The following is a 26,490-nucleotide window of genomic DNA, read 5'->3' on the forward strand; positions in this document are numbered from 1 at the left end:
TTAATAAGAGCCCCAACGGCAATTTTAATGGCTAGAAGCACTGTGCGGTAAACCAGAAGGGAATCCCCCCTGGAAACGGATAGAAAAAGGAGAGGGAAGTGGCCAGATTGCAGTGGATCCTTTGGAGCAGCGGCAAGGAAGGCAAGCAAGAACCAAGATGGCGACGGAAGGTGGCAGTTTAACATGGGGCCCTGAACAACAAGAGGTTTTGAAATGTTGCGTGGAAGAACTTAAAAAGGAAATGAAGAAGGAGCTGTTGGCCCCGATATTACAGGCGATCGAAGGGCTAAAGGATGAGCAAAAGACCCAGGAGCGGGAGCTTCGGGTCGTGAAGGCAAAGGCTGCCGAGAACGAGGACGATATACAGGGCTTGGTGGTGAAGACGGAGATGCACGAGGCACACCATAAACGATGTGTGGAAAGACTGGAGGTGCTGGAGAATAACGCGAGGAGGAATAATTTAAGGATTCTTGGTCTTCCTGAAGGTGCAGAAGGAGCAGACGTCGGGGCATATGTGAGCACGATGCTGCACTCGTTAATGGGAGCGGAGGGCCCGGCGGGTCCGCTGGAGGTGGAGGGAGCATACCGAGTGATGGCGCGAGGACCGAGAGCAGGAGAAATTTCTAGAGCCATAGTGGTGAGATTCCTCCGTTTTAAGGACAGAGAAATGGTCCTTAGATGGGCAAAGAAAACTCGGAGCAGTAGGTGGGAGAACGCGGTGATCCGCGTATATCAAGACTGGAGTGCGGAGGTGGCGAGAGGGAGGGCGAGCTTTAATCGGGCCAAGGCGGTGCTTCACAAAAAGAAGGTAAAATTTGGAATGCTGCAACCGGCAAGACTGTGGGTCACATATCAAGGGAGGCACCACTACTTTGAGACGGCGGATGAGGCGTGGACTTTTATTGTGGAAGAAAAACTGGAATAAGCGGGTTATTAAAAAAGAACGTTTGAAACAAAGTGGTGGGGCGAGTATGGGGGGGCGAAGAGGGGGGAAAAAGGGAGGGAAAGATGAGTTTTATGTTATTAATCCTGCGATGCGGTAACGTTTCTCTCTTCCACAGGTGGTGGTGGAGGGAGGAAGGGAGGTGGAGGAGATGGGGCGTTGGCCATGGGGGGCGGGGCCAAAAGGGAAGCATGGGCTTTGTTCCCGCGCTATGATAATCATGGCGGGAATAGGGAAGCAGGAAGGAGGGGGCGTCGCACGGTGCGAGCCGAGGTCATGTGGGGAAGCCGAGGTCGGCCAGAGTTTGCTGACTTCTGGGAGCAACATGGGGGGTGTAACTACGCTAGTGGGGGATCTAGCGGGGGTGGGGGGTGGGAGGGGGGAGTTACTGGGTTGCTGCTGCTGGGGAGAGGGGGGAGCCGGAATGGGGTGGGGTGGGCGGGGGGGCACCGCCTGGGGGGGACACGGCTGCGTGGGAACCGTGTGAGGAGCTGGAAAAAGGGGATGGCTAATCGACAACGGGGCGGGAGGGGGGGTAAAAAGCCCCCCAACCCGGTTGATCACGTGGAATGTGAGAGGGCTGAACGGGCCGATAAAGAGGGCACGAGTACTCGCACACCTTAAGAAACTTAAGGCAGACGTGGTTATGTTACAAGAGACGCACTTGAAACTTATAGACCAGGTTAGACTACGCAAAGGATGGGTGGGGCAGGTGTTTCATTCGGGGCTAGATTCGAAAAACAGGGAGGTGGCTATACTAGTGGGGAAGCGGGTTATGTTTGAGGCAAAGACCATAGTGGCGGATAGCGGGGGCAGATACGTGATGGTGAGTGGCAAATTACAGGGGGAGGCGGTGGTCTTGGTAAACGTATATGCGCCGAACTGGGATGATGCCAATTTTATGAGGCACATGCTAGGACGCATCCCGGACCTAGAGGTGGGAAAGTTGGTAATGGGGGGAGATTTTAATACGGTGCTGGAGCCAGGGCTGGACAGGTCGAGATCCAGGACTGGAAGGAGGCCGGCTGCAGCCAAGGTGCTTAAAGATTTTATGGAGCAGATGGGAGGAGTAGACCCGTGGAGATTTAGTAGACCTAGGAGTAAGGAGTTTTCGTTTTTCTCCTATGTCCACAAAGTTTATTCGCGAATAGACTTTTTTGTTTTGGGAAGGGCGTTGATCCCGAAGGTGAGGGGGACGGAGTATACGGCTATAGCCATTTCGGATCACGCTCCACATTGGGTAGACTTGGAGATAGGAAAGGAAACAGAAGGGCGTCCACCCTGGAGAATGGACATGGGACTAATAGCAGATGAAGGGGTGTGTCTAAGGGTGAGGGGGTGCATTGAAAAATACTTGGAACTCAATGATAACGGGGAGGTCCAGGTGGGAGTGGTCTGGGAGGCGCTGAAGGCAGTGGTTAGAGGGGAGCTGATATCAATAAGGGCACATAAAGGAAAGCAGGAGAGTAGGGAACGGGAGCGGTTGCTGCAAGAACTTCTGAGGGTGGACAGGCAATATGCGGAGGCACCGGAGGAGGGACTGTACAGGGAAAGGCAAAGGTTACACGTAGAATTTGACTTGCTGACAACGGGTACTGCAGAAGCACAGTGGAGGAAGGCACAGGGTGTACAGTATGAGTATGGGGAGAAGGCGAGCAGATTGCTGGCCCATCAATTGAGGAAAAGGGGAGCAGCGAGGGAAATAGGGGGAGTGAGGGATGAGGAAGGAGAGATAGAGCAGGGAGCGGAGAGAGTGAATGGAGTGTTCAAGGCATTCTATAAAAGATTATACGAAGCTCAGCCCCGGATGGGAAGGAGAGAATGATGTGCTTCCTGGACCGGCTGGAATTTCCTAAGGTGGAGGAGCAGGAGAGGGTGGGACTGGGAGCACAGATCGAGACAGAGGAAGTAGTGAAAGGAATTAGGACTATGCAGGCGGGGAAGGCTCTGGGACCGGATGGATTTCCAGTCGAATTTTATAGGAAATATGTGGACTTGCTTGCCCCGATACTGATGAGAACCTTTAATGAGGCGAAGGAAAGGGGACAGCTGCCCCCGACTATGTCAGAGGCAACGATATCGCTTCTCCTAAAGAAGGAAAAAGACCCGCTGCAATGCGGGTCCGATAGACCTATTTCCCTCCTAAGTGTAGACGCTACGATTCTGGCCAAGGTAATGGCAATGAGGATAGAGGCTTGTGTCCCGGGGGTAGTCCATGAGGACCAAACTGGGTTTGTGAAGGGGAGACAGCTGAATACGAATATACGTAGGCTGCTAGGGGTAATTATGATGCCCCCACCAGAGGGGGAAGCGGAGATAGTGGTGGCGATGGATGCAGAGAAAGCATTTGATAGAGTGGAGTGGGATTATTTGTGGGAGGTGTTGAGGAGATTTGGCTTTGGAGATGAGTATATTAGATGGGTACAGCTGCTGTATAGGGCCCCGATGGCGAGCGTGGTCACGAATGGACGGGGGTCTGCGTATTTTCGGCTCCATAGAGGGACGAGGCAGGGATGTCCTCTGTCCCCATTATTGTTTGCACTGGCGATTGAGCCCCTGGCAATAGCATTGAGGGGTTCCAGGAAGTGGAGGGGAGTACTCAGGGGAGGAGAGGAACACCGGGTATCTCTTTACGCGGACGATTTATTGGTGTATGTGGCGGACCCGGCAGAGGGGATGCCAGAGATAATGCGGATACTTGGGGAGTTTGGAGAATTTTCAGGATATAACTGAACATGGGGAAAAGTGAGCTGTTTGTGGTGCATCCAGGGGAGCAGAGCAGAGAAATAGAGGACTTACCGCTGAGGAAGGTAACAAGGGACTTTCGCTACTTGGGGATCCAGATAGCCAAGAATTGGGGTACATTGCATAGGTTAAACTTAACGCGGTTGGTGGAACAGATGGAGGAGTACTTCAAGAGATGGGACATGGTATCCCTGTCACTGGCAGGGAGGGTACAAGCGGTTAAAATGGTGGTCCTCCCGAGATTCCTCTTTGTGTTTCAGTGCCTCCCGGTGGTGATCACGAAGGCTTTTTTCAAAAGGATTGAGAAGAGTATCATGAGTTTTGTGTGGGCCGGGAAGACCCCGAGAGTGAGGAAGGGATTTTTGCAGCGTAGTAGGGATAGGTGGGGGCTGGCGCTACCGAACCTGAGTGAGTACTACTGGGCCGCCAACATCTCAATGGTATGTAAGTGGATGGGAGAAGAGGAGGGAGCAGCGTGGAAGAGATTGGAGAAGGCGTCCTGTAGGGGGACTTGCCCTACAAGCCATGGTGACGGCGCCGTTGCCGTTCTCACCGAAGAAATACACCACAAGCCCGGTGGTGGTGGCTACTCTGAAAATTTGGGGGCAATGGAGACGGCATAGGGGAAAGACGGGAGCCTCGGTGTGGTCACCGATAAGAAATAATCATAGGTTTGCTGGGGAGAATGGATGGGGGATTTGGAACATGGCAAAGAGCAGGAGTAACACAATTGAGAGATCGGTTTGTAGATGGGACGTTTGCAAGTCTGGGAGCGCTGACCGAAAAATATGGGTTGCCCCAAGGGAATGCATTCCGGTATATGCAACTGAGGGCTTTTACGAGGCAACAGGTGAGGGAATTCCCGCAGCTCCTGAGGCAGGAGGTGCAGGACAGAGTGATCTCAAAGACATGGGTGGGGGACGGTAAGGTGTCAGACATATCTAGGGAGATGAGAGACGAGGGGGAGATTATGGTAGACGAGCTGAAAGGGAAATGGGAAGAAGAGCTGGGGGAGGAGATTGAGGAGGGGCTGATGCCCTAAGTAGGATAAACTCATCGTCCTCGTGTGCCAGGCTAAGCCTGATACAATTTAAGGTGTTACACAGGGCGCATATGACTGGAACACGGCTTAGCAAATTTTTTGGAGTAGAGGATAGGTGTGCGAGATGCTCGAAAAGCCCAGCGAATCACACCCACATGTTCTGGTCATGTCCGGCACTACAGGGATTTTGGGTGGGGGTGACAAAGGTGCTTTCGAAGGTAGTGGGGGTCCAGGTCGAACCAAGCTGGGGGTTGGCTATATTTGGGGTTGCAGAAGAGCCGGGAGTGCAGGAGGCGAGAGAGGCCGATGTTTTGGCCTTTGCGTCCCTAGTAGCCGCCGGCGCAGGATACTGTTAATGAGGAAGGAAGCCAAGCCCCCGGGTGTGGAGACCTGGATAAATGACATGGCAGGGTTTATAAAGCTGGAACGGATTAAGTTCGTCCTAAGGGGACCGGCTCAAGGGTTCACCAGGCGGTGGCAACCGTTCATCGAATACCTCACAGAAAGATAGAGGGAATGGAAAAGAAGAAGACAGCAGCAGCAGCCCGGGGGGGGGGGGGGGGGGGGGGGGGGGGGGGGGGGGGGAGGAACCAGAGGGATTCTCAGGGATGTTAATATATAAGTATAATATGTATAGGTTGTTGTTATAGATAATTGTATATTGGACTGTTAAAACATATTTTTGGAGAATATTTATCTGGGACAAGGCAGTTGCCATTTAGTTTTGTTTTTGTTTATATATTATTTATTTCTTGTTTATAAAACTGGCCATTGTTATTTATATTGTTATATTACTGTGTAAAGGATACACAATGTACTGTGATGGTTGGCCAAAAATTTTCAATAAAATATATAAAAAAAAAAAAAAAGTGTTGTAGAATTATTGTTGATTGTTTGAATGAGGATAGTTTATTGAGGATAGTTAGAGGTTCCAGTTTTTTATTTTGTAATGCATACCTGAATGTCATAGCGCCCTGTGCAGTTTTATACTGATGTATGTAAGTAAAATGGTTTGAGGTAAAAATTGCGATTCATAAGATAGGGCAGTGTAGAGCCCGTGAAGTGCTTATGGGTGCCCCACTTGGTCAGAGGACGAAGACGACGCGGTAATGTTGAGTATCACAAGGAGGGAGTGTAGCCATCTGGGATGGCCACTTCCCGATTACAAAATGGATACTTTGCAAAGATTGCAGGGAAAATGGACAATACTGAGAAAACAAGCAGGTTCAGGGTTTGTCTGCATATTGGAGCCGCTGCTCCCAGACAAGATCAAAACTGCAAACCCATTAGCATACTAATGGGCCATCTCAGAGGACAAAAGAGTAACATTTAAGTAAACGATACTAAGGCAGACACCCCGGCGCCAGAGGAGACCAAAACAAAGCAGGCCAACGGCCACCTAGGACACGCACAGCCATCAGGGCACCCACCCCTTTATTTGAGGAAATCGATAGGAACGACTGAGAAACGGCCCAATTAATTGGGGCCAAAGTTTAAGGCCCGCCCAAAAGCACGTGAAGCCCCTTTTGGGTATAAGAAGGATCCCCCAAGACAGAATCACTCTCTTGGCTCCAGCTCTCACCGAGGAGAGACCTGCCCAACAGCTGCACCAGCACAAATAAGTCCAAGGTCAACGCAAGCTACCAGACAGACGACCTTAGATGCTATTCCATACCAGTTCCACCACAGCAGCCTCAGAACCGAACAACGGCTATTGTTCCTCTGACTGAGTGGGCGCCCAAAGTAAAGTATAGGCTTTAGCAGTAGCGATAGTTTAGTCTGTAGTATTTGTGCATGAGTATATTTAACTGCGTGTGTAAATAAATCAGCATTTGACTTTGAACTAACTAACAGCACAGGGCTAAGTCGCTGGCTTTGAAAGCAGACCAAGGCAGGTCAGCAGCAGAGTTCAATGCCCGTACCAGCCTCCCCGAACAGGCGCTGGAATGTGGCGACTAGGGGCTTTTCACAGTAACTTCATTTGAAGCCTACTTGTGACAATAAGCAATTTTCATTTTCATAGTGTATCGAATCTTTGATCAGTATTCGGTTTGAACCTTGTGGCGGTATCGAAAGATACCTGGCGACTCTAGAGCAAAACGTAATTAGAATTAAGGAAGGCGACCATATTGACCACCATATTCAGAGCGAAATAAAGAGAACACAAATTAGCAACACCTCCCCGACTGTGGCAGCCCTGGACTGAGTCCTCAGCCGCCACGCGAGGTTCCTGACTGGCAGGACCATGTTAGAACCACCTGGTCGGGAATTCGGTTGGTTTGGGACGGAGAATAGCGGGGCGGGCCTCAGGCAACGGCCTGAGGCGGTGGATACTTGGCGTGGCTGAGAATAGTGAAACTGGCACTGGTCCCAATTTTGTGTGGGAAAACGGATTCTCCCATCACCGACACGCGGAGAATCCAGCCCCTGACATCACAATGCAGAGAATTCAATGGCACACTCACCTTTTGGTAGTTATGAAGCAAAGCCCAAAGTGCTGAAGCACCTATAGTCTGGACTACAGGATTGTCATTTTCTAGACAAGCAGCAAATATCGACACAGTTTTATCTGAAAGGCAAAAAATAATAATAATAATCACTTATTGTCACAAGTAGGCTTCAATGAAGTTACTGTGAAAAGCCCCTAGTCGCCACATTCTGGCGCCTGTTCGGGGAGGCTGGTACGGGCATTGAACCCGCGCCACTGCCTTGTTCTGCATTACAAGCCAGCTGTTTAGCCCACTGTGCTAAACCAGCCCCTAAAACAGGAAGAAGAACACAGTGAATATCATTTCACACAAAGCTGTTTGACCCAGGAGCATTAATAGTAAAGAAGATTTGTAATTACTTTAGAATGTTTGGGGAATCTGCAATTGTTTCAAAAATGTTTGAAGACCCTTGTTTAAGAGCTTGTATTAATTGTAAAGGGACCAAGTTTAACTTTCAGATAATAAAAAAATACTGGCAATGTGACCTGACAACGTTTGACCTGGAACCAGTATGAAAAGAAACACATTTAAAATATGATGTGGAGATGCCGGCGTTGGACTGGGTTGGGCACAGTAAGAAGTCTTACAACACTGGGTTAAAGTCCAACAGGTTTGTTTTGAATCACTAGCTTTCGGAGAACAGCTCCTTCCTCAGGTTCAAGCTGCGCTCCGAAAGCTAGTGATTTGAAACAAACCTGTTGGACATTTAAAATGCAGAGTCCTTGTAGTAGGCACAAGAACAGAAATCTGAAGAGTAGAGAGGAGCCAAGAGGTTAAGGAAAGAAGTGTGCCATTATGTGGAAGATCACACAAGTAGGACCCTGCTTACACAGACATTGCTGCCTACAGATAACTGGCTAAGTCCTGGAAGGACAGGAACTGGAATTCTGCTTGGAAGAACTGAAACGGAGACCATACAGATAGGGTGCACGGCCTTCTACCTCCATGAGAAAGTCTTTGTTGCATCTGCTATTTAATGAGTGATTTATAATTTGTACTGTCAAATTCATATTTAACTTGTGTTGATTTGGACCCATGTTAAAGTTACAAAAAGTAAAATCTTGTCCGATAATTTCTTCATTTTGGGGTGATTCGGTAAATTTGGTTATTTTGGCAGAAGGATCCCCTTAGGGATTGTAATACTGTCTTCCTGATTTATGGTCATCTGTCTAGGAACTACTAGAGCCAACATAAGCATTTTTGATATATTTAGTGCCATGTAGATGTACTGGAACAGCTTAGCGAGAGGTAAAGTTGTTTCTGAATCATAAATCTTCAACACTACACAGTTGGGATGCTGTTGGGGTCCATAGTCTTTGCTGTGTCTAGTGCACTCTGTGGTTTCATATTTTCTGCAGTGAATCAAATTGGAACCTCTGGAGGGGCTGAGATGAATCATTAATTTGGTACTTTTGGCTGAAGGTGGTTGCAAAGGCTTAAGACTTGACTTTTTGCACTGATGAGCTGGTTGTCCCCACATTGAAGATATGATTGTAGTTAGCAATGCATGCAGTCTAGTATTCTACCTTCACCAGGTTGGCATCTCGTTTTTAGGGTATGATTGGTGCTACTCCTGAGATGTTCTTCCATATTGTGTGTTAAGCCAGGTTAGATCCCATAGCTTGAAGATAATGTTGGAGTGAGGGATATGTTGGGCCATGTGGTTACAGATTGTGGTTGAATACAATTCTTGCTGCTGTTATTGGCAGCATCATGGATACGCAGTTTTGAGATGGAGATCTGTTGCAAATCTATCCCATTTAGCACGTGGGGTAATAAAATTCTCACTTCACAATTATTAGCGTCTTAATCTCTGAAATGTAAAACTCTACCAAGCACAGAAGGTTCAAGGCAAACAAATATGGTTAATTATTAGTGATTATAAAAGTGCGATTAAAAATCAAAAGCAAAATATTGTGGATGCTGAGCAATACTCAGGGGGTCAGCGTAGAGAGAAACAGAGTTGACAGTCCTGATAGTTCCGAGGAAGTAGAGAGGGCATGGGGAACATCAATGACGAGCCTGCAACGCCAGGGATGTGTAACTCTTATCAAATTTAAAGACAGGACCTCACTGGCTGAGATTGCCACTCTCCAGATCGTGGAAGACTGGAGGTACAGCCTCAGATTATAAAAGCAAAATACAGCAGATGCTGGATATCTGAAATAGAAACAGAAAATGCTGGAAAAACTCTGCAGGTCTGGCAGGATCAGTGAAGAGAGAAACAGGGTTAATGGCTGCAATCTACCAGCCTTGTCTCAACTGATTTGCGGGACACGATGAGGCTAGTGTTATGTCTTGCGAGATCTCGTTAGATCTCACGAGGCATTGCTATCTGGATCCCGCCCACAATGGGCAGGATCCAGATTTCATATTCAAGTATGCAGTCAGGCTCATTTGAATACGTTCACGCTGGAGGTACCCAAGGCGCTAATGCCCGAGCCTCGGAGACCCTGAGCGAGTTCTGTTTAGCACTAGTCTCCATCCACCAATGTGGAGGCATACTGGCACTCAAGGAGTCTCCCAGGCAGTCAGGGGCCCGAGTAGTCTAGCTCTGGCAGCTTGGCACGCTCACACCCATGATGCCAACTGGCACTGCCTGCCTGGCATCCGATGCCACCCAGGCAATGCCACAAGAGCACTGCCAGGGTGGCCAGATGGTGTTGGCAGGGGCACTGCCAGGCTGGTAGTGCCAAGATGCCCAGGTGGTACCTTGTCCTGTCCTTATGAGGTGGCGTTGGGGGGGGGGGAAGGAGTATGGGGTGGGGGGGGGAAGGAGAGTGTGTCCCGGAGACTGTGGTTGGGGGGTTGGGGGTTCGGAGATTGGAACATTATTTAAAAATGGTGCACCAACCTCTTGGAGACTAGAACTGGGACTAAGTGTGGCCTCGGTGAGTCGTTCCTCACCAAGGCCCAGAAACGAATCAGAATCCCATTTACTAGTAGGGTCGTTTGAAATACCCGGCTAAAAGCGCCTGACACGGGACTGTTTCATTTCTGTTAAATCGCACCCAATGTTTCGAGCCTGTGAGCAGGTGAAAGGGGGTCTGGTGACATAAAGGTTTGTGATAGAGTGGAGGACAGGGGAGATTGAATGACAAAACCTTTCCTGGTGCAAGACCAAAGGACATGACAATGGGACCAGAAAAAAAAAGGACGTGCCTCAAGGAAGTTGTGAATGGCAGCCATAAATAAAAAGTGAAGGGACGAAGAGAAACGAGAGGCAGGAAGCAAAACAGTAAAGAAACATGAAGCGAAATGCGGCAGAGGTTAGGATCTAAAATTGTTGAACTTCATGTTGGATCCACAAAGCTGAAATATGTTCAGTCGAAAGATGAAGGGCTGTTCTTCCAAATCGAGTTTAGCTTCGTTGGAACATGGAGCCTTGCTGATGAGCTGTCTTCATGGTTGTTCAAAAGTCTGGTCCACCTCATCTAAAGTCATTATCCAGTTAGTCTCCGAAGAGAAATGCTCTAAATAGGTCCTTAAGTCAGAGTTTATTTTCTGTTTGGTATGGGCAGTTTGCACATTGCACATGTGTTTGTTTGCAAGTTTTTAGTTTCCGCAAAAAAACTAACACCTTTTTTTTGAGGCATGGAAGTGTGATGCCCAAAGTGTGGCAGAAGTTCTCAAAGTGAAATAACCGCACAAAAAGAAGTTGCACTCATAAACCACTACTTCAACAATAAAACCAAGGGCAATCAATTAATTTTCAGCAGGTTTGAAAGCAATTTAGTTATTATCAATCCATTCACAAACCAGTAAAATAGGATACTCAGGAAAAAGTGGAAAGTTTAAAGTTACTTACCATCCGCTAGAATCTTTGGCTTATTAGCAGGATTGAAGCAAATATTATGAAGCACAAGCAGGGCAGTGGGCTGATTGTTCTTGTGTTTGTGCTGCGACATTGTTGTCAAAAGCTCCAGACTCCCGTTTATCTTCAGAATCATCTGCTGCCCCTCATCTCCAAAAGACATATTCAGCAATAGCTTCAACCAAAGCATGGTCAAAATACTTAAGGGCTTTCCTGCTGTCTTTGGTAATGGCAGGGCAAGGAAGTGATTCAAGAAATTGCTCTACAATAAAGATCGGAAGCATGAAATGAGCAAATGTCCTAATACTGACTTAGGACAGCAAAGCACCACTACATTAGTCAACAATCCTCCTTGATACCTGAATGGTATATCTTTATATACTTCTATGTTTATAAAAGCTTGAAATCTTTTATATTATCTGATGGCCTTTCTTTACATTCCATTTTAGCCCTTTCATTTCCCTTTTCTACCTCCATACACATTCTATATTCCACCCAATTTTGATATTGTTAGCCCTGGCTTTACCATATACCTGCAAGAACATCTCTGAGCATCTGATTCTACCAAATATAAATGCTTCTGTTTAAAAAAAAAAATAATTGGAGGTACTTTAGGACTCGCAGAAGCAGCTGCTAGGTTATACCAGTAACTTTATTTACTATGTGCTACTGACCTTCTGCAACACGCCTTTACATTCATGGGATATGACCAAGTTGGAGAGGACAGCGAATGCCATTTGTTGAATGGTCCTGTTGTCGTGTGTCTTCTGCAAAGCTTGCTTCATGATCATATGCATCAGAGAATTACCTGCCAAGCCTCTTTGAGCAGAATGGGAAACAAGTGGTGCTCCATTTCCACAGCACAGAGAAACACACGCTAAAAAATATCAATTTAGAAAAATGGGCAAGACTTCAGTCTTTAATTCTAGATAGAATATATATGAATATGGCACGGGTCAACTAAAATGAAATATATGCTAACTAAATATACCAACAGTTCCGATATTATGTTTATTATAATAAATTACATTACAAAAGAAAATCATCCCAATAAAGAAATTTGTTAGCGAAAACTTAACATGTAGAATTATCAACACACAGGAGTGTGTAACAAAGATGTGAAACATACAGAAATTTAATAACATTATAAGCTGAGTACACTCAGGAGCTCTGTATCCTTGTTACAAACCGGTTTATTGGTTATTTGCCATAATAAGTGATGTGTTAAGTAAGTTGGTTCAACGTTGACTGCAACTGGATGCAGTGAAACTAGAAACAGGCTTCTGACACAGGAGATGGTCCAACACGGTTTTATTGAACTTTCTGATTGCTGTACATAGTCTGCTGTGAGTTGACACTCTATCAATCTAACTGATAACCTCCTACTGGCTTGACCAGACTAACTCTCTTCCTCATGGTGATAGAGCTCACTGGCTTGTGCACTCTTACTATCTCAGTAGCTGTGTCCTGTAGAGAGGGGAAGGGTCTTAATGCCCTGTGTGCTTTATAGTGGTGGTGTCCAGTCTGGTGATTGGTTGTTATGTGTCGTGTGTGTTCATTGGTTATCCTGTGTGTCAATCACTGCCTGTCTGCATCTCATTATATACATGCGTGGATATTATGACAATAAGTACAGCATGAGTTTGTGGGACTGCTTTTAGAATAGATTTAGATTTATTGTCACATGTACCGAGGTACAGTGAAAAGTATTGTTCCACGTACAGTCCAGGCAGATCGCTCCATAAATGAAAACATAGAAGATACGATAAATACACAATATAAATACATAAACATAGGGCGCAGCATACAGAATATAGTGCTACAACTGTAGAGAAAATGTGTAGAAAGATCTGTTCAGTCCATAATAGGGCCATTGAGAAGTCTGGGAACAGAGGAGAAGAAGCTGCTTTTGAATCTATTGGTCCGTATTTTCAAACTTTTGTGCAAGCACCACCATGGTGGATTGCAAATTTCAATTAAGTTGTTGCAACTTTTTGCAACTAATGAATAAACCTACGATCCAGATGCCAGATGTTCCAGTCCGCATATTTAGAACACTAAAGTAATTTCACACCATCGTCACTGTAATCATGAAACAAATGAATCACAACCCAACAAGAATGCAACAAAGCACTGACAATGAAAATCTAATTTGTTTCTTTTGGGCTACTGGCCATGTCAAATTAATACCCCATAGTGACCAATTTTCTGCAAATTACATTCCACTTTCTGACTTCATAGCCCCAGACAAAATATGGCAGATGAGCTTCCTGAACAGAATGAGACTGGGCCTCAGTTATAAACTTGAGTTTCCATAGAGACTACTGCATCAAAGTGCCAAATCAAACAGGTTGGCATACAATGATTGAGATAGCTTAAATTATATTAACCCTGCAGCAGGAAGCTAACAGCTCCAACAGCAGGTCAGAGGGTGGAGGTTTTGCGACAAGTAACTGGGGAATCACCTCCTGATTCCTCAAAACGTGGCCACCTTTTAGAACACACAAGTCAGGAGAATGAGGGAATTTTTTTCTTTTAAAAAAAAAAAACGCATTTTATTCAAACATGTATCAAAGTAGGTTACAGCAAATAAACACCCCGGGAAACATTCTTCCCACAATTAACTATACAGTTTGTACAGATTTTCCTCCTTTTTCACCCCCCCCCCCATGACGAACAGCTTCTCAAACACGGTCACAAACATTCCCCACCTTTTCTCGAACTCCCCTGCTCAGCCCCTTAACTCATACTTTATCTTCTCTAACCGCAGGAAGTCGTACAGGTCACCCAACCATGCTGCTACCCCTGGTGGCGATGCCGACTGCCACTCCAGCAAAATTTGTCGCCGTGCAATCAGAGGCAAAGGCCATGACATCGGCCTTCCTCCTTCTCCATGAGCTCTGGCTTCTCTGAAACCCCAAATATCGCCACCAAAAGGTCCGGGTCCACTCCGTCCTCGACTATCCTGGCTAAGACTGCGAACACTCCCGCCCAGAACCTTCCCAATTTTTCACAACCCCAAAACATGTGCGCATGATTTGCTGGCCCCCGCCCACACCTCTCACACTCATCTCCTACTTCCTGAAAGAACCCAGTCATTCTCGCCCGAGTCATATGCACCCTGTGCACCATCTTGAACTGTATCAGGCTCATCCTTGCCCAAGAGGAGGTCCCGTTTACCCTTCGCAGTGCCTCACTCCATACTCCCTAATTGATCTCCATTCCCAACTCCGCTTCCCATTTCTCATTGATCTTCATCACTCGCTTGCCTCCCTGCTCGCCCAGCCACTTATATATATCCCCAATTCTTCCCTCCCCTTCCACGTCCGGAAGCAGCAGTCGCTCCAGCAGGGGGTATCCCGGCAATCTATTGAACCCCTTCCAGACCTTTCGTGCAAAGTCCCTAACCTGTAGATACCTGAACTCACTAGCCCTCGGCAGCTCTACCCTCTCCCTTAGGTCCTCCAGACTGGCGCACCCTTCCTCCAAATACAAATCCCTCACCTTGACCAACCCCACTTCCTTCCTCCTCCTGTATACACTATCCATCCGCCCCGGCTCAAACCCATGATTCTCGCACAGCGGCGTTAGCACCGACATCCCTTCCACCCTAAAATTCCTCCTCAGCTGGTTCCATATCTTCACCGTGGACTGCACCACTGGGCTCCCTGAGTGCCTAGTCGGAGCCATTGGCAATGCTGCTGTCACCATAGCCTTCAAACTAGATCCCTTACAAGATTCCTCCTCCATCCTAACCCACTCTACCCCTTCCTCTTCCCACCACCGCCTCACCTTGTCCACATTCGCCACCCAATAATAATGAAGCAGGTTTGGCAACGTCAACCCCCCCTGCTGCCTCTGCCTCTGTAGCAGGGTCCTCCCCACCCTCGGCACCTTCCTCACCCATACAAAGTCAGAGATGATTGTGTCCACTTTCCGAAAAAAGGCCTTTGGTCTAAAGATCGGGAGAGCCTGAAAGATAAACAAGAACCTCGGCAGAATATTATTTTCACCACTTGGACCCTCCCGCCAACGTTAAGTGCAGTGTATCCCACCTCTTAAGATCCTCCCTGGCCTCCTCCACCAGATTCATTAAGTTCCACTTATGGAGCCACGTCCATTTCCTCGCTACCTGAATCCCCAAGTACCTAAACCTATTGCTCGTTACCGTAAATGGCATCCCCCCTTAAATTAGCCCGCTGTGCCAGCTCATTCACCGTGAATACGTCGCTTTTCCCTACATTCAGCTTGTATCCCCAGAACCCTCCAAACCTCCCCAACAGGCCCATAATCCTTCCCATACTCTCCAACGGATCCAAAACATACAGCAGGAGGTCATCGGCATAGAGCGACACCCGATGCTCCCTCTGTCCCCTCATTATCCCCTCCACTCTGCTGATCCCCTGAGAGCCATTGCCAACGGCTCTATGGCCAGCACAAACAGCAGCGGCGACAGCAGGCACCCGTGCCCCATACCCCTGTGTAAGTCAAAGCTTCGTGAGCTTTGTCCTTAGCCTCGCTCTTGGCGCCACATACAGCAACCTCACCCATGCCACAAATCTCGGCCCAAACCCAAACCTTCCCAAAACTTTGAACAAGTACTGCCACTCCATCCGATCAAATGCTTTCTCGGGTCCATGGACTCTACCACCTCCGGTACCAGAGCTTTCGACGGATTCATCACCACATTCAACAGCCGTCTTATATTACTTGCGAGCTGCCTGCCCTTCACGAAGCCTGTTTGATCTTCTTCAACCAGCCCCGGGACACAATCCTCCATCCTCCCCACCAACAACTTAGCCAATACGTTCACATCCGTGTTCAATAGTGATATGGGCCTATGCGACCCACATTCCACCGGATCCATCCCTTTTTGGGGATTAGTGTGATTACTGCCTGCTTCATCGTCTCCGGCAACTCCCCCTCCTCTCCTCCTGGTTTTGCCTGAAAGTCCCTGTTAATCCTCTCTAAATGCCTCATTTATCTTCCCTGGCTCTGACACCACATCCCCAGCCCGGGCCTTCAATATTTCACTGGACGCAGCCTGCCCCCGCAGCTCGCCTTCTCCCCATATTCGTATTGCACCCTCTTGCCTTACGCAGTTGCCCTACCACCCTCCCCGTTGTCAGCCTGTCAAATTGCCCCTGCAACTTTTTCACCCTCGCCAATCCCTCCACGGTGGGCACCCTCGAATATCCCTGTCCACCTCCACTATCTCGCTCACTAGACGGTCATGTTCTGCCCTCCTTTCCTTATTCGCACGAACCGTAAATGAGATAATTTCTCCCTGGACTACTGCCTTCAGTGCTTCCCAAAAAATGCTCGCCGACACCTCCCCATTCTGATTGAACTCCACATAATCCCTAATCGCCAACCGCACCTAATCACAAAAACCTCCATCCGCCAACAACCTCGAGTCAAACCTCCACCCCGGCCTCTGCTTTCTTCCCGTACTTAACCGAATATCCAGCCAATGGGGTGCATGGTCCGAGATAACTATCCCTCCATACTCTGCCCCCTCCATCCCAAACAAAATCTCCCGACTCACTACAAAGTAATCAATCCTCGAATACACCTTATAGACATGTGAAAAGAAGGAATACTCACTTCCCCCTGGGTTCTGAAAGCGCCATGGATCCACCATACCCATCCTCTCCATAAACCCCCCCAGCTCCCTTGCCATTCGTACCCTACTCATCGACCTGGGGCTCGATCTATCCACCCTCGGCTCCAGGACACAGTTAAAATCTCCTCCCATGATCAACTGGTACGTGGCCAAATCCGGGATTGCTGCCAGCAACTCCCTCATAAAACCCACATCATCCCAATTTGGGGCATACACATTTACCAACACTACCGGTGCCCCTTCCAATACCCCACTCACAATCACATATCTCCCACCTGGGAGAATGATGGAACATTTGTCACATGCCCAGATGTTTGCAGCTTCATAACTCAACAACCTCGGCACCATCCAGACATAGGTGACAAAATTAGATGCAATTATTTAGGGGAGGGTGGTGGGATAGTGGTATTGTCACGGGACGCAAAATCCAGTGGCCCAGACTAATGCTCTGGGATACCAGTTCAAATCCCACCATAGCAGTTGGTGGAGTTTAAATTCAAATAATAAAATCTGGAATTGAAAGCTCATCTCAAGGCACATGGTTTGCTGATGTTCATGGTTTGAGTACAGGAGCACGGATATCTTGCTGTAGCTGCACAAGGCCTTGGTGAGACCACACCTGGAGTATTGTGTGCAGTTTTGGTCTCCTTATCCACAAAAGGATATATTTGTCATAGAGGGAATACAGTGAAGATTCACTGGTTCCTGGAATTGAAGGATTGTGCTATGAAGGGCGATTGGATCAACTAGACCTGTATTCATGGAATTCAGAAGACGTATAAAATTCTGACAGAGCTGGACAGTCTGGATGTTGTTTCCTCTGGCTGGGGGGGGGGGTTCTAGAACAAGGGGTAACAAGTTTCAGAATATGGAATAGGCCATTTAGGACTGAGATGAGGAGAAACCTCTTCAGTCAGAGGGTGGTGAACTTGCAAAAGTTTCTACCAAAGGCTGCAGAGACAAAATTACTGACTATATTTAAGAAAGATATGGTTGGCACGGTAGCACAGTGGTTAGCACTGTTGCTTCACAACGCCAGGGACCTGGGTTCAATTCCCGGCTTGGGTCACTATCTATGCGGAGTCTGCACGTTCTCCCCGTGTCTGCATGGATTTCTTCCGGGTACTCCAGTTTCCTCCCGCAAGTCCCGAAAGACGTGCTTGTTAGGTGATTTGGACATTCTGAATTCTCCCTCAGTGTACCCAAACAGGCGTCGGAATGTGGCGACTAAGAGATTTTCACAGTAACTTTGTCAGTCTACTTATGACACTGATAAAGAGTGTTATAGATTTCAAGACACCAAAGACGTCGCGGGGTATGGGGAGCGAGTGGGAGTCTGGCGTTGAGATATAGGATTATCCATGATCAGACTGAATGTTGTAGCAGGCTCGAGCGGCGAAAGGTCTACTCCTGCTCCTATTTTCTACTGTTTCTATGTTGTTCTGTGTCTCAGTATCATTAATTGTCAGAAAAACCTATTTGGTTCTCTAATGCCCATTATGGAAGGAAATCTTACTTCGTTTGACCTACAGATCCATAGCATTATGGTCTTAACTGTCTTCTGAAATGACGTAGCGTGCCACTCAGTTGAAGAGAAATTAGGTATTGCCAATAAATACTCGTCTTGCACACATCTGATGAAGTAGGTCCGCTTGACTGGCACCCTGCCCATCACCTTAAACATTAATTCTCTTCACCACCAGCACACAGTGGCAACAATATGTATCATACACAAGGTGTACTTGCAGATATGGACCAAACCTCCTCAACAGCGCTTTCAAAGCCACAACCTCTATCACACAGAAGGACAGAGGCAGCAGATTCAAGGGAACACCATCACCGGCACGTTCCCGGCCAAGCCACACACCATCCTGACTTGGAAATTTATTGTTGTTCCTTTACTGCGGCTAGGGAATAACCCAGGAACTCCCATCTTAACAGCACCGTGAGCACACATACACAAGATGGACTAGTGGTTCAAGAATGGGCGGCATGGTGGCACAGTGGTTAGCACTGCTGCCTCACAGCTCCAGGGATCTGGGTTCAATTCCGGCCTCGTGTGACTGTCTGTGTGGAGTTTGCACTTTCTCCCAGTGTCTGCATGGGATTCCTCCGGGTGCTCCGGTTTCCTCTCACAGGCCAAAGATGTGCAGGTTAAGTGGATTGCCCCTTTGTGTCCAAAAGGTTCGGTGGGGTTAGGTGGAAAGGGTGGCGGCATGGGCTTAAGTCGGGTGCTCTTTCCAAGGGCCAGCGCAGATTCGATAGGCCAAATGGCCTCCTTCTGCACTGTAAATTCTATGATCTAAAATCTATGATCTATAAGGTGGCACACCACCACCTCCTCAGTGGCAATTAGGGATGGGCAACAAATGTTGGTCTAGCCAACAAAACTCATTCCATGAAAGAATAAAGAAAACTCGGACTTCAACTGAAAGTAATAAACAACTTTGAATGTCATTGCAGCATTTTATCCATTTTGTGTTTTATACTTTATTAGCGGATATCATCCATAATCTAACCAATGTTTCTACCCATCGAGGACAGGTAATCCTGATCCAACAGTTCACATTGCTCAATGATCAAAGATAAAGTGGAACATCGCTAAAATGAGATATACTTGCAAATTTGGTTGCTTTCTGTGAAGAAAGGGAATTCCGTCCCCATTTATTGCCATGATAAGAAAGAAAAACACTTCGAAGTATGGGTTGGAGCAGGGAGAAGTGCTTAGATACATGCAGATTCGGGATTTTGCCAGGAAGGTGATACAGAGATTCCCAGAGGAACCGGCCTCCACATTGCTGGAGGAGGTGCTGACGACAAAGGGACTGGAGAAGGGGGCAGTGTCAGTGGTGTACGGAGCTATTCTGGAAGAGGATAAGGCACCACTGGAAGGGATCAAAGCAAAGTGGGAGAAAGAGCTGGGAGAGGTTATAGAGGAGGGGGTCTGGTGTAAGGTGCTCCGGAGAGTGAATGCCTCCACCTCATGTGCGAGGTTGGGGCTGATACAGCTGAAGGTTGTACATAGGGCGCACCTCATGAGGGCGAGGATGAGCCGATTTGTTTGAAGGAGTCGAAGATGTGTGTGAGCGTTGCGGGGGGGGGGGGGGGGAACGCTGATCACGTTCATATGTTTTGGTCCTGTCCAAAGCTAGGGGAGTACTGGAAGGAGGTTTTTAGGGTAATTTCCAAGGTGGTGCATGTGAAACTGGACCCGGGTCCCCGGGAGGCCATATTTGGGGTGTCGGAACAGCCAGGGTTGGAAATGGGTGCGGAGGCAGATATCATAGCCTTCGCCTCGTTGATTGCCCAAAGGCGGATGGAGAGCAGCCTCTCCACCCTGCGCCCTGGCGTGGCGGGGGGACCTGTTGGAATACTTGACCCTTAAGAAGGCTAAGTTCGAACTGAGGGGAAGCTCGGAAGGGTTCTACAAGTCATGGGCATTATTTATTATGCACTTTCAAGAACTGGATAACATTGAACATTAGTTGGGGGGGATGGGTAGGAGGGTTGGGTGGGGGGGGGGGGGGTGCGGGAGTGGGGGGCTGTACACATTAAGGATGACTATGGGTAATCCCTGTCATCCTTAATCCTCAATTGTACAATCCTCAAATTTTTGTCATTTGTGTATGTAAACATGCGGGCTGATGTTTGGGGGTTGGTGGGCGGATGGGATCGTTGTTATTGTTATGGGGATTGACATATCTGTTGCTGATTATTGTTTATGATTGGTGGGTGTAAATTTGGGAGAAAATGTGAAAAAGGAGGAGAATAAAAATATTTTTTAAAAAAGAGAAAGAAAAACACTTGTATTATTAGATCCATTTCAAATGCTCAGGCCATCCGAAGTATTTCATTTTGTAAGGGTCCTTCCTGTTTATTTCCCCGTTCTTATTTTCATACATTGATGATTAAGGGACATGTCTCTTTAAGGCAAGCAGCCGTGTGTTTAATTCAAGCAGAAGAATCCAGAAGTTTAAGGAGAGATTGCTGGTTTAAACTGGAGTTGCAGATCTTTCAGCATCGTGCAAGAGATGGGTTGGGACTCGGTTTGATTGATTGGCTGGTGGTCAATTAATTGGTCCAAAAGGCTGTGCTCTGCCCGGTTACAGGTGGCGATTGGATCTTTTCCCACTGGTATACTTTTCAGAATCCCAAGGTTTCCGTTTTGATTCTGGCAGCACAGAGAAAAGATCCAGCCAACTCTCTCCACAACGCTAGTGTAAGCACTTTCTCTCTCTCCAGAATGCCCGTGGGGGCTGTATTCTTGAAAATACAGAGGCCTGAATACAAACCACGAACTGAAAGCAAAATGTTAAGAGAAGGCGTCTCTCCGGGAAATTTGTGAACTCTGCATCTCTAAACTGCAAAGAACCTGAATGAATGGGTCTACAGAGAAGACCCTTACATGCTGCAAACCAAATACTTTAATCTGTAAGCTTACTGTGAAGAAAGTGTGCTAACAACCATCAAATGAAACAAAGACTCTTTTTTTTCCTTTCACTCATGACTGTTACCCCTTTCCACCCCTCCGTGTTTGTCTGTCTTGTGTGTGTGTATAGATGATTAAAGGCCAGAGTTAGGAATTAGTTAATAGTTAAACAGCTGTCTTTACTGCATATTTCATTCTAGTTCTTGTTGTAAATAAATAGCAATTGTGTAAATTTACAAACCTGAAGACTGTAATTATTGGGCAGCCAAGGACCAAAGACTTCGGGTATTTTTAAAGGAATTACTGGTTAATTCACTTGTGTTGTGACAAGTGGGGCTGAGATTGCCTGCTTACTAGCCGAGGGTGTCGTAGAAATATTTAATTAAATTATTTTGGAAAGACAGCCTCTATTATATGAGAAAATATGGTGGTGAATTTTCACACTGCGAGATCTTACAGGAAGAAATAAGATTAGAGACACTTACGTTCGTGGTGTTACCCTAAGGAAGACACAAGACTAACTCTGTCTTTTTGAAAAGGTGCTATGGGATCTTTTATGTTTACCTAAACAAGCATATTGAAGCTTTGTATATTGTCTGATCTAAAAAAGTGGCATTTGAACCCACAGCTTTGAAACTCAGGGCAAGAGTTATAATATAAATAGTGGTTGGCAGTGGTCCCAGTATTGATCCTTGTGTAACACCTTCTGCCATTCTGAACTGCTTTATCCCACTCAGAATATTAATCCTGGGGATGTAACCAAAAGCTTACCTAGATTTTGAAGCAATTACAACAGCAACTTGCATTTATATAGCACTTTTAATGGTGTAAAGCATTGCAAGCAGCTTGTTAGGATAACAACATCTAGCGACTGTGTCATATTTTGAAAAGATGTAAAAGAGGTTCCATGAATATAGCTTGAAGATAGAATATTTTTGTATCCAGAAAATATGCTGCCTATATGTTGACAGGGCTGAAGGGAATTCAAAAGCTTCTTCTACTGATACAGTGGTGAACATGTGAAACTCTCGGCAACGAGGTGAGGGAAGTCATAGAATCCCTGTAGTGTAGGAGGCTTAGGGGTGATCTTACAGAAGTCAATAAAATAATGAGGAGCATAAATAACGTAGATAGTCAACATCTTTTCCCAAAGGTAGAGGAGTCTAGAACGAGAGGGCATACGTTTAAGGTGAGAAGGGAGAGATTCAAAAGAGACCAGAGGGGAAATTTCTTCACACAGAGGGTGGTGAGCATCTTTACACAGAGGCAGTGGTAGAGGCTGGTACAATTTTGTCTTTTAAAAAGCAGTTAGACAGTTACATGGGCAGGGTGGGTTCAGAGGGATATGGGCCAAATGCAGGGACGTGGGACTAGGTTAGTGATAGAAACTGGGCGGCATGGACAAGCTGGGCCGATGGGTCTGTTTCCATTGTGTAAACATCTATGCAGCTGACCATTTGGCCCATCGAGTCTGCACTGACTCTCTGAAAGAGCACCCTAATCAGGCTCAAGCCTATCCTTGCAACCTCGTAACCCCACTTAATCTGCACATCCCAAGACAGTAAGGGGCAATGTAGCATGGCCAGTCCACCTGACCTGCACATCTTTGGGCAGTGGGAGGAAAACGGAGCACCTGGAGGAATCCCACGCAGACACGGGGAGAATGTACAAACTCAACATGGACTCACCCAAGGCTAGAATTGAATCCGGGTATATAGATATATATATATTATAAATTTAAAGTACCCAATTCTTTTTTTTCCAATTAAGGGGCAATTTAGCCTGGCCAATCCACCTACCCTGCACATCTTTGGGTTGTGGGGTAAGACCCACGCAAACACGGAGAGAATGTGCAAACTCCACACAGACAGTGACCCGGGACCAGTATCAAACCAGAGTCCTCAGCACCGTGAGGCAGCAGTGCTAACCACTGCACTACCGTGCTGCCCGGGAATAGATATGCTTAAGGGGAAGTTAGACAAGGATGTGTGGGAGAAGGGGAAAGGTGGTTGCACAGGTAGATTTAGATGAGGAAAGATGGGTGGTGGCTCGAGTGAAGCATAAATATTGCCATGGGTATGTTGGGTTAAGTAGCCAGTTTCTGTGCCATATATTTTATGTTTTCCATGATAATAATCAGAATAGCCTTTCCAAGAATAGTCTTGACCACTGGGATTCTCTCATGATTCCATCAGAACACGCTCTCTCTCTCTTTCTTTGAAAACTATAGAGCTTCATAACATCAGATCTTGCTTCGTCTTCAAACTATTAAGTGAATTAGTAAATCAGACGACGGACGTAAAAAATGAACATGTAGGCAACAATAGAAACCCTGTTGTCTAATTCCTCAATCTAAATGGTAAATTATTTTGTAAATAAATTTTCCATCCATTGTTCTTTTCCTCTTGTATTCCTTACCACTGTAGGAGCTATACTGGTTTCAACTACCTCTTAGGATATCTAAACTGATTTGAGGATTTAAATAGCTCCAGCTCGTCAAACATTCTTGAAAACAGTTCGCGAATTCCTGCAGTCGAGAAATGGTCTCCCATCTGCTGCGTGTGGATATCTAATCATTTCCTGTGTTTGCGTTTAAGGGCTTCAACTAGATTACAAAACTTTTTAAAAATAAATTTAGAGTACCCAATAAAGGGGCAATTTAGCATAGCCAATCCACCTAACCTGCACATCTTTGAGTTGTGGGGGTGAAATCCACGCAAACACGGGGAGAATGGCAAACTCCACACGGACAGTGACCCAGAGCCGGGATCGAATCTTGGACCTCGGCACCGTGAGGCAGCAGGGCTAACCCACTGTGCCACCGTGCTGCCCTAGATTACAAAACTGACCAAGAACTGACTAGGTTTTTAAAAAATAAGTCCGTATGAGGCGAGAGAAAAGAATTCTGAGCAGATACAGAAACCTGTAAATACATCATTTAGAACTATTCCAAGAACTGAAACACACCACAATAATCGGAAGTGATGTGAGCAATCTTGATGTGAGAAATAAGAACCAAGGCCACTGCCAGAATATGTGTGTGGTGTGAGTGTTTGTATTGGTGGGGGGGGGGTCAAGGATAGGATAGGGGAGAAGATATCTGTAGCACAGGAACGGGTCATAAGGAAGACATCACCAATGGTTTTACTCCTTCAGTTTATGGAGCATGCTGAACTGAATCAGCTCATTCTCCAGGAACATGCTGATACTGTAAAAGGTGCTATAATAAGCACAAGTTTAGGTTTTGCATATTTCTGCAATTCTGCCTTTACAAAGAAGACTCTTAACAAAAAAGCTTGAAAGCTTGAAAACATTCAGAATTTAATGACTTGAAATATCTTGGAAGTTATTTGCTGAGGAAAAAAGAGCATTTTGAAACGAGTTGGGGTTTCTTTTGTATTTCGTTCAGAATTTTGATTAGTTGTCAACAATATTGGTTCATCATGATGTGTGTCCTTTTTGTACAATTTGGTTAATTAATAACTTTCAAATGCTTCAGACATAATTATCTTCTATTAAACAGCTAAGTACAGACGTCATCCGACCATTACATTGTGCTAAACAACATCACATCCACTCCTAATTAGAGGATAGAATTTTCATAGCTGTCCAGTTTTATAAGTTCACACAGCAAATTTGATAATGCACAGGTCTTTTTAACTTAGAGAGCACATGTTAGTCCAATCAATCAGTTTTGCTTAATGCTACAAACATTGGATTTTCAAGTTTGAAAATCTCTCCTTTAATTTAGGGTGAAAGAGAATGTTCTGGATAGAGAGATGATGATTATATTAAACAATCTACCCAGGGATAACCGGATCACATGGGCCTATCATTGAGAAATAAACCCAATCCAAAGGCGATTTAAAAATCAAATGACACTTTTCACATCTTGACACAGAAAAAGGATAGATGCTTTCTGAACAGAGACACAAGAGAGGGGGAAAGAAATAAAGAAAGACAGCCAAAAACAGCTACTGCTGGGAAGAGCAGTGAAAGACATCTTTGTGCTAGCAACCAAGAAAGATGTCAGTGAGAGCTGACTTTCTTCATGAAAAAAGCACAGAACAAATGGAGATTTAAGGAACAAGGAGTGGTTGAGGTGGGCCCTGCTGATGAAAGTCAACTCTGGAATACTCAGGCTGGATGGAATGATTTTAGAACGACACAAAGATTTGACTTAGCATGGGAGGCATTCGTGAGCCTCTGAAAAGCTGGGATTAACCTCTATTGCTACACACTGGCCACAAGTGAGGTACACAGCCGAAGGAGATGCAAGGCATACCTCAATTGTTTTAATTAATTAATGTAAATGTACAGTACAATTTTTCAGTTTAGTCTATTAGTTGCCCATTAAATAAAATTTGAAAGTACGGTTTGGCCTTCGTTGATGTTAGTTTATTTGTTACAGTAAAAGTCTTAAAACATGAAATCTTGACCTTTGGTTATTTCCATCAGTTGCTGGGAAATGAATCGCTTTTGCAAAGTTATCAATCCCTACAGGCATAGTAATGCTAAGTTTGAATAAGAAAGTATATGAATTGAAATATTTATAACCTTGATCAACGTTTTAACTGTTAACAGACCACGACTGTTTCTTATTTTGCTTTGTTAGTGGTGGCAAGTGACCAAAATATGATTCACTTGTGGGCATCTGGTTCAGAGAGGTATTATCATCAGATATGATGGAACCAAGTTTGGATAAAGTGTAATGTGGAACAATGATTTGTAAACTAATTATTTTGCTTCCCAGTTTACTGATATTCCAAACAATTCTTGATAAGTTTTTCTTGTATTTAACAGATATGTTATGCAATGAAAATGCTGTTCAAACCGCAGGCTTGCCTCAGTTCATAAACTCTACTCACATGCCGGTAGGTTTGCCGTGTAGACACATAACAGTCTCAGAGCTGCCAACATTAGTGTGTCATCCATTAAAAACCAGGGCCAAAGTGAATAAATTGCACTCACAAGATGAGCATCAGATGCTGCAACCTACAAGAAAATTGGGGACAGAAGAGGAACCTCAGTTTGAACGATTATGCAAACAGTAGTTAAGAACTCTTACCAACGAATGCATCATTTTGGCACCATACTTACTTTGCATTCAACATTGTGATATAAGCAATTCCTCAGCAACTGCATTACCATTTTCAGCTCTCTAGTAAGACTGTCATCCTGTGTTGAGACATATGAATGGTCTATGAGAATAATCATGATGAAACATTAAAAACAAGTGACAAATGATGTGTTCTTACACTTACTATTTTATAACAAAACACGTGCACAATCCACCAATGTTAGCAAAATGATAACTGGATTTTAAAACGTACCTATAGTAATTAGCTACAAGGGATTTTTTTGTAAGCACAGAGGCAAAATGGTACGAGGCATATTAAACA

The 26,490-nt window shown here is 45.9% G+C and overlaps 1 protein-coding gene across 4 annotated transcripts in view; it reads right to left on the reverse strand.

Annotated features, from left to right (window-relative positions):
- The window catches only part of rttn (rotatin), a 294,394-nt gene that overhangs the window by 21,393 nt on the left and 246,511 nt on the right, over nucleotides 1-26,490 (reverse strand). For all 4 annotated transcript variants that reach the window (XM_072467133.1, XM_072467134.1, XM_072467132.1 and 1 more), the window contains 5 exons: nucleotides 26,189-26,266; nucleotides 25,957-26,083; nucleotides 11,708-11,910; nucleotides 11,028-11,295; nucleotides 7,196-7,299 (listed from right to left, as the gene is read on the reverse strand). In XM_072467133.1, the coding sequence (XP_072323234.1) occupies nucleotides 7,196-7,299; nucleotides 11,028-11,295; nucleotides 11,708-11,910; nucleotides 25,957-26,083; nucleotides 26,189-26,266 (780 nt within the window). The remainder of the gene's footprint in view (nucleotides 1-7,195; nucleotides 7,300-11,027; nucleotides 11,296-11,707; nucleotides 11,911-25,956; nucleotides 26,084-26,188; nucleotides 26,267-26,490) is intronic.

The sequence above is a fragment of the Scyliorhinus torazame genome, chromosome 11, assembly GCF_047496885.1.
Source record: "Scyliorhinus torazame isolate Kashiwa2021f chromosome 11, sScyTor2.1, whole genome shotgun sequence".
Classification (NCBI taxonomy): domain Eukaryota; kingdom Metazoa; phylum Chordata; class Chondrichthyes; order Carcharhiniformes; family Scyliorhinidae; genus Scyliorhinus; species Scyliorhinus torazame.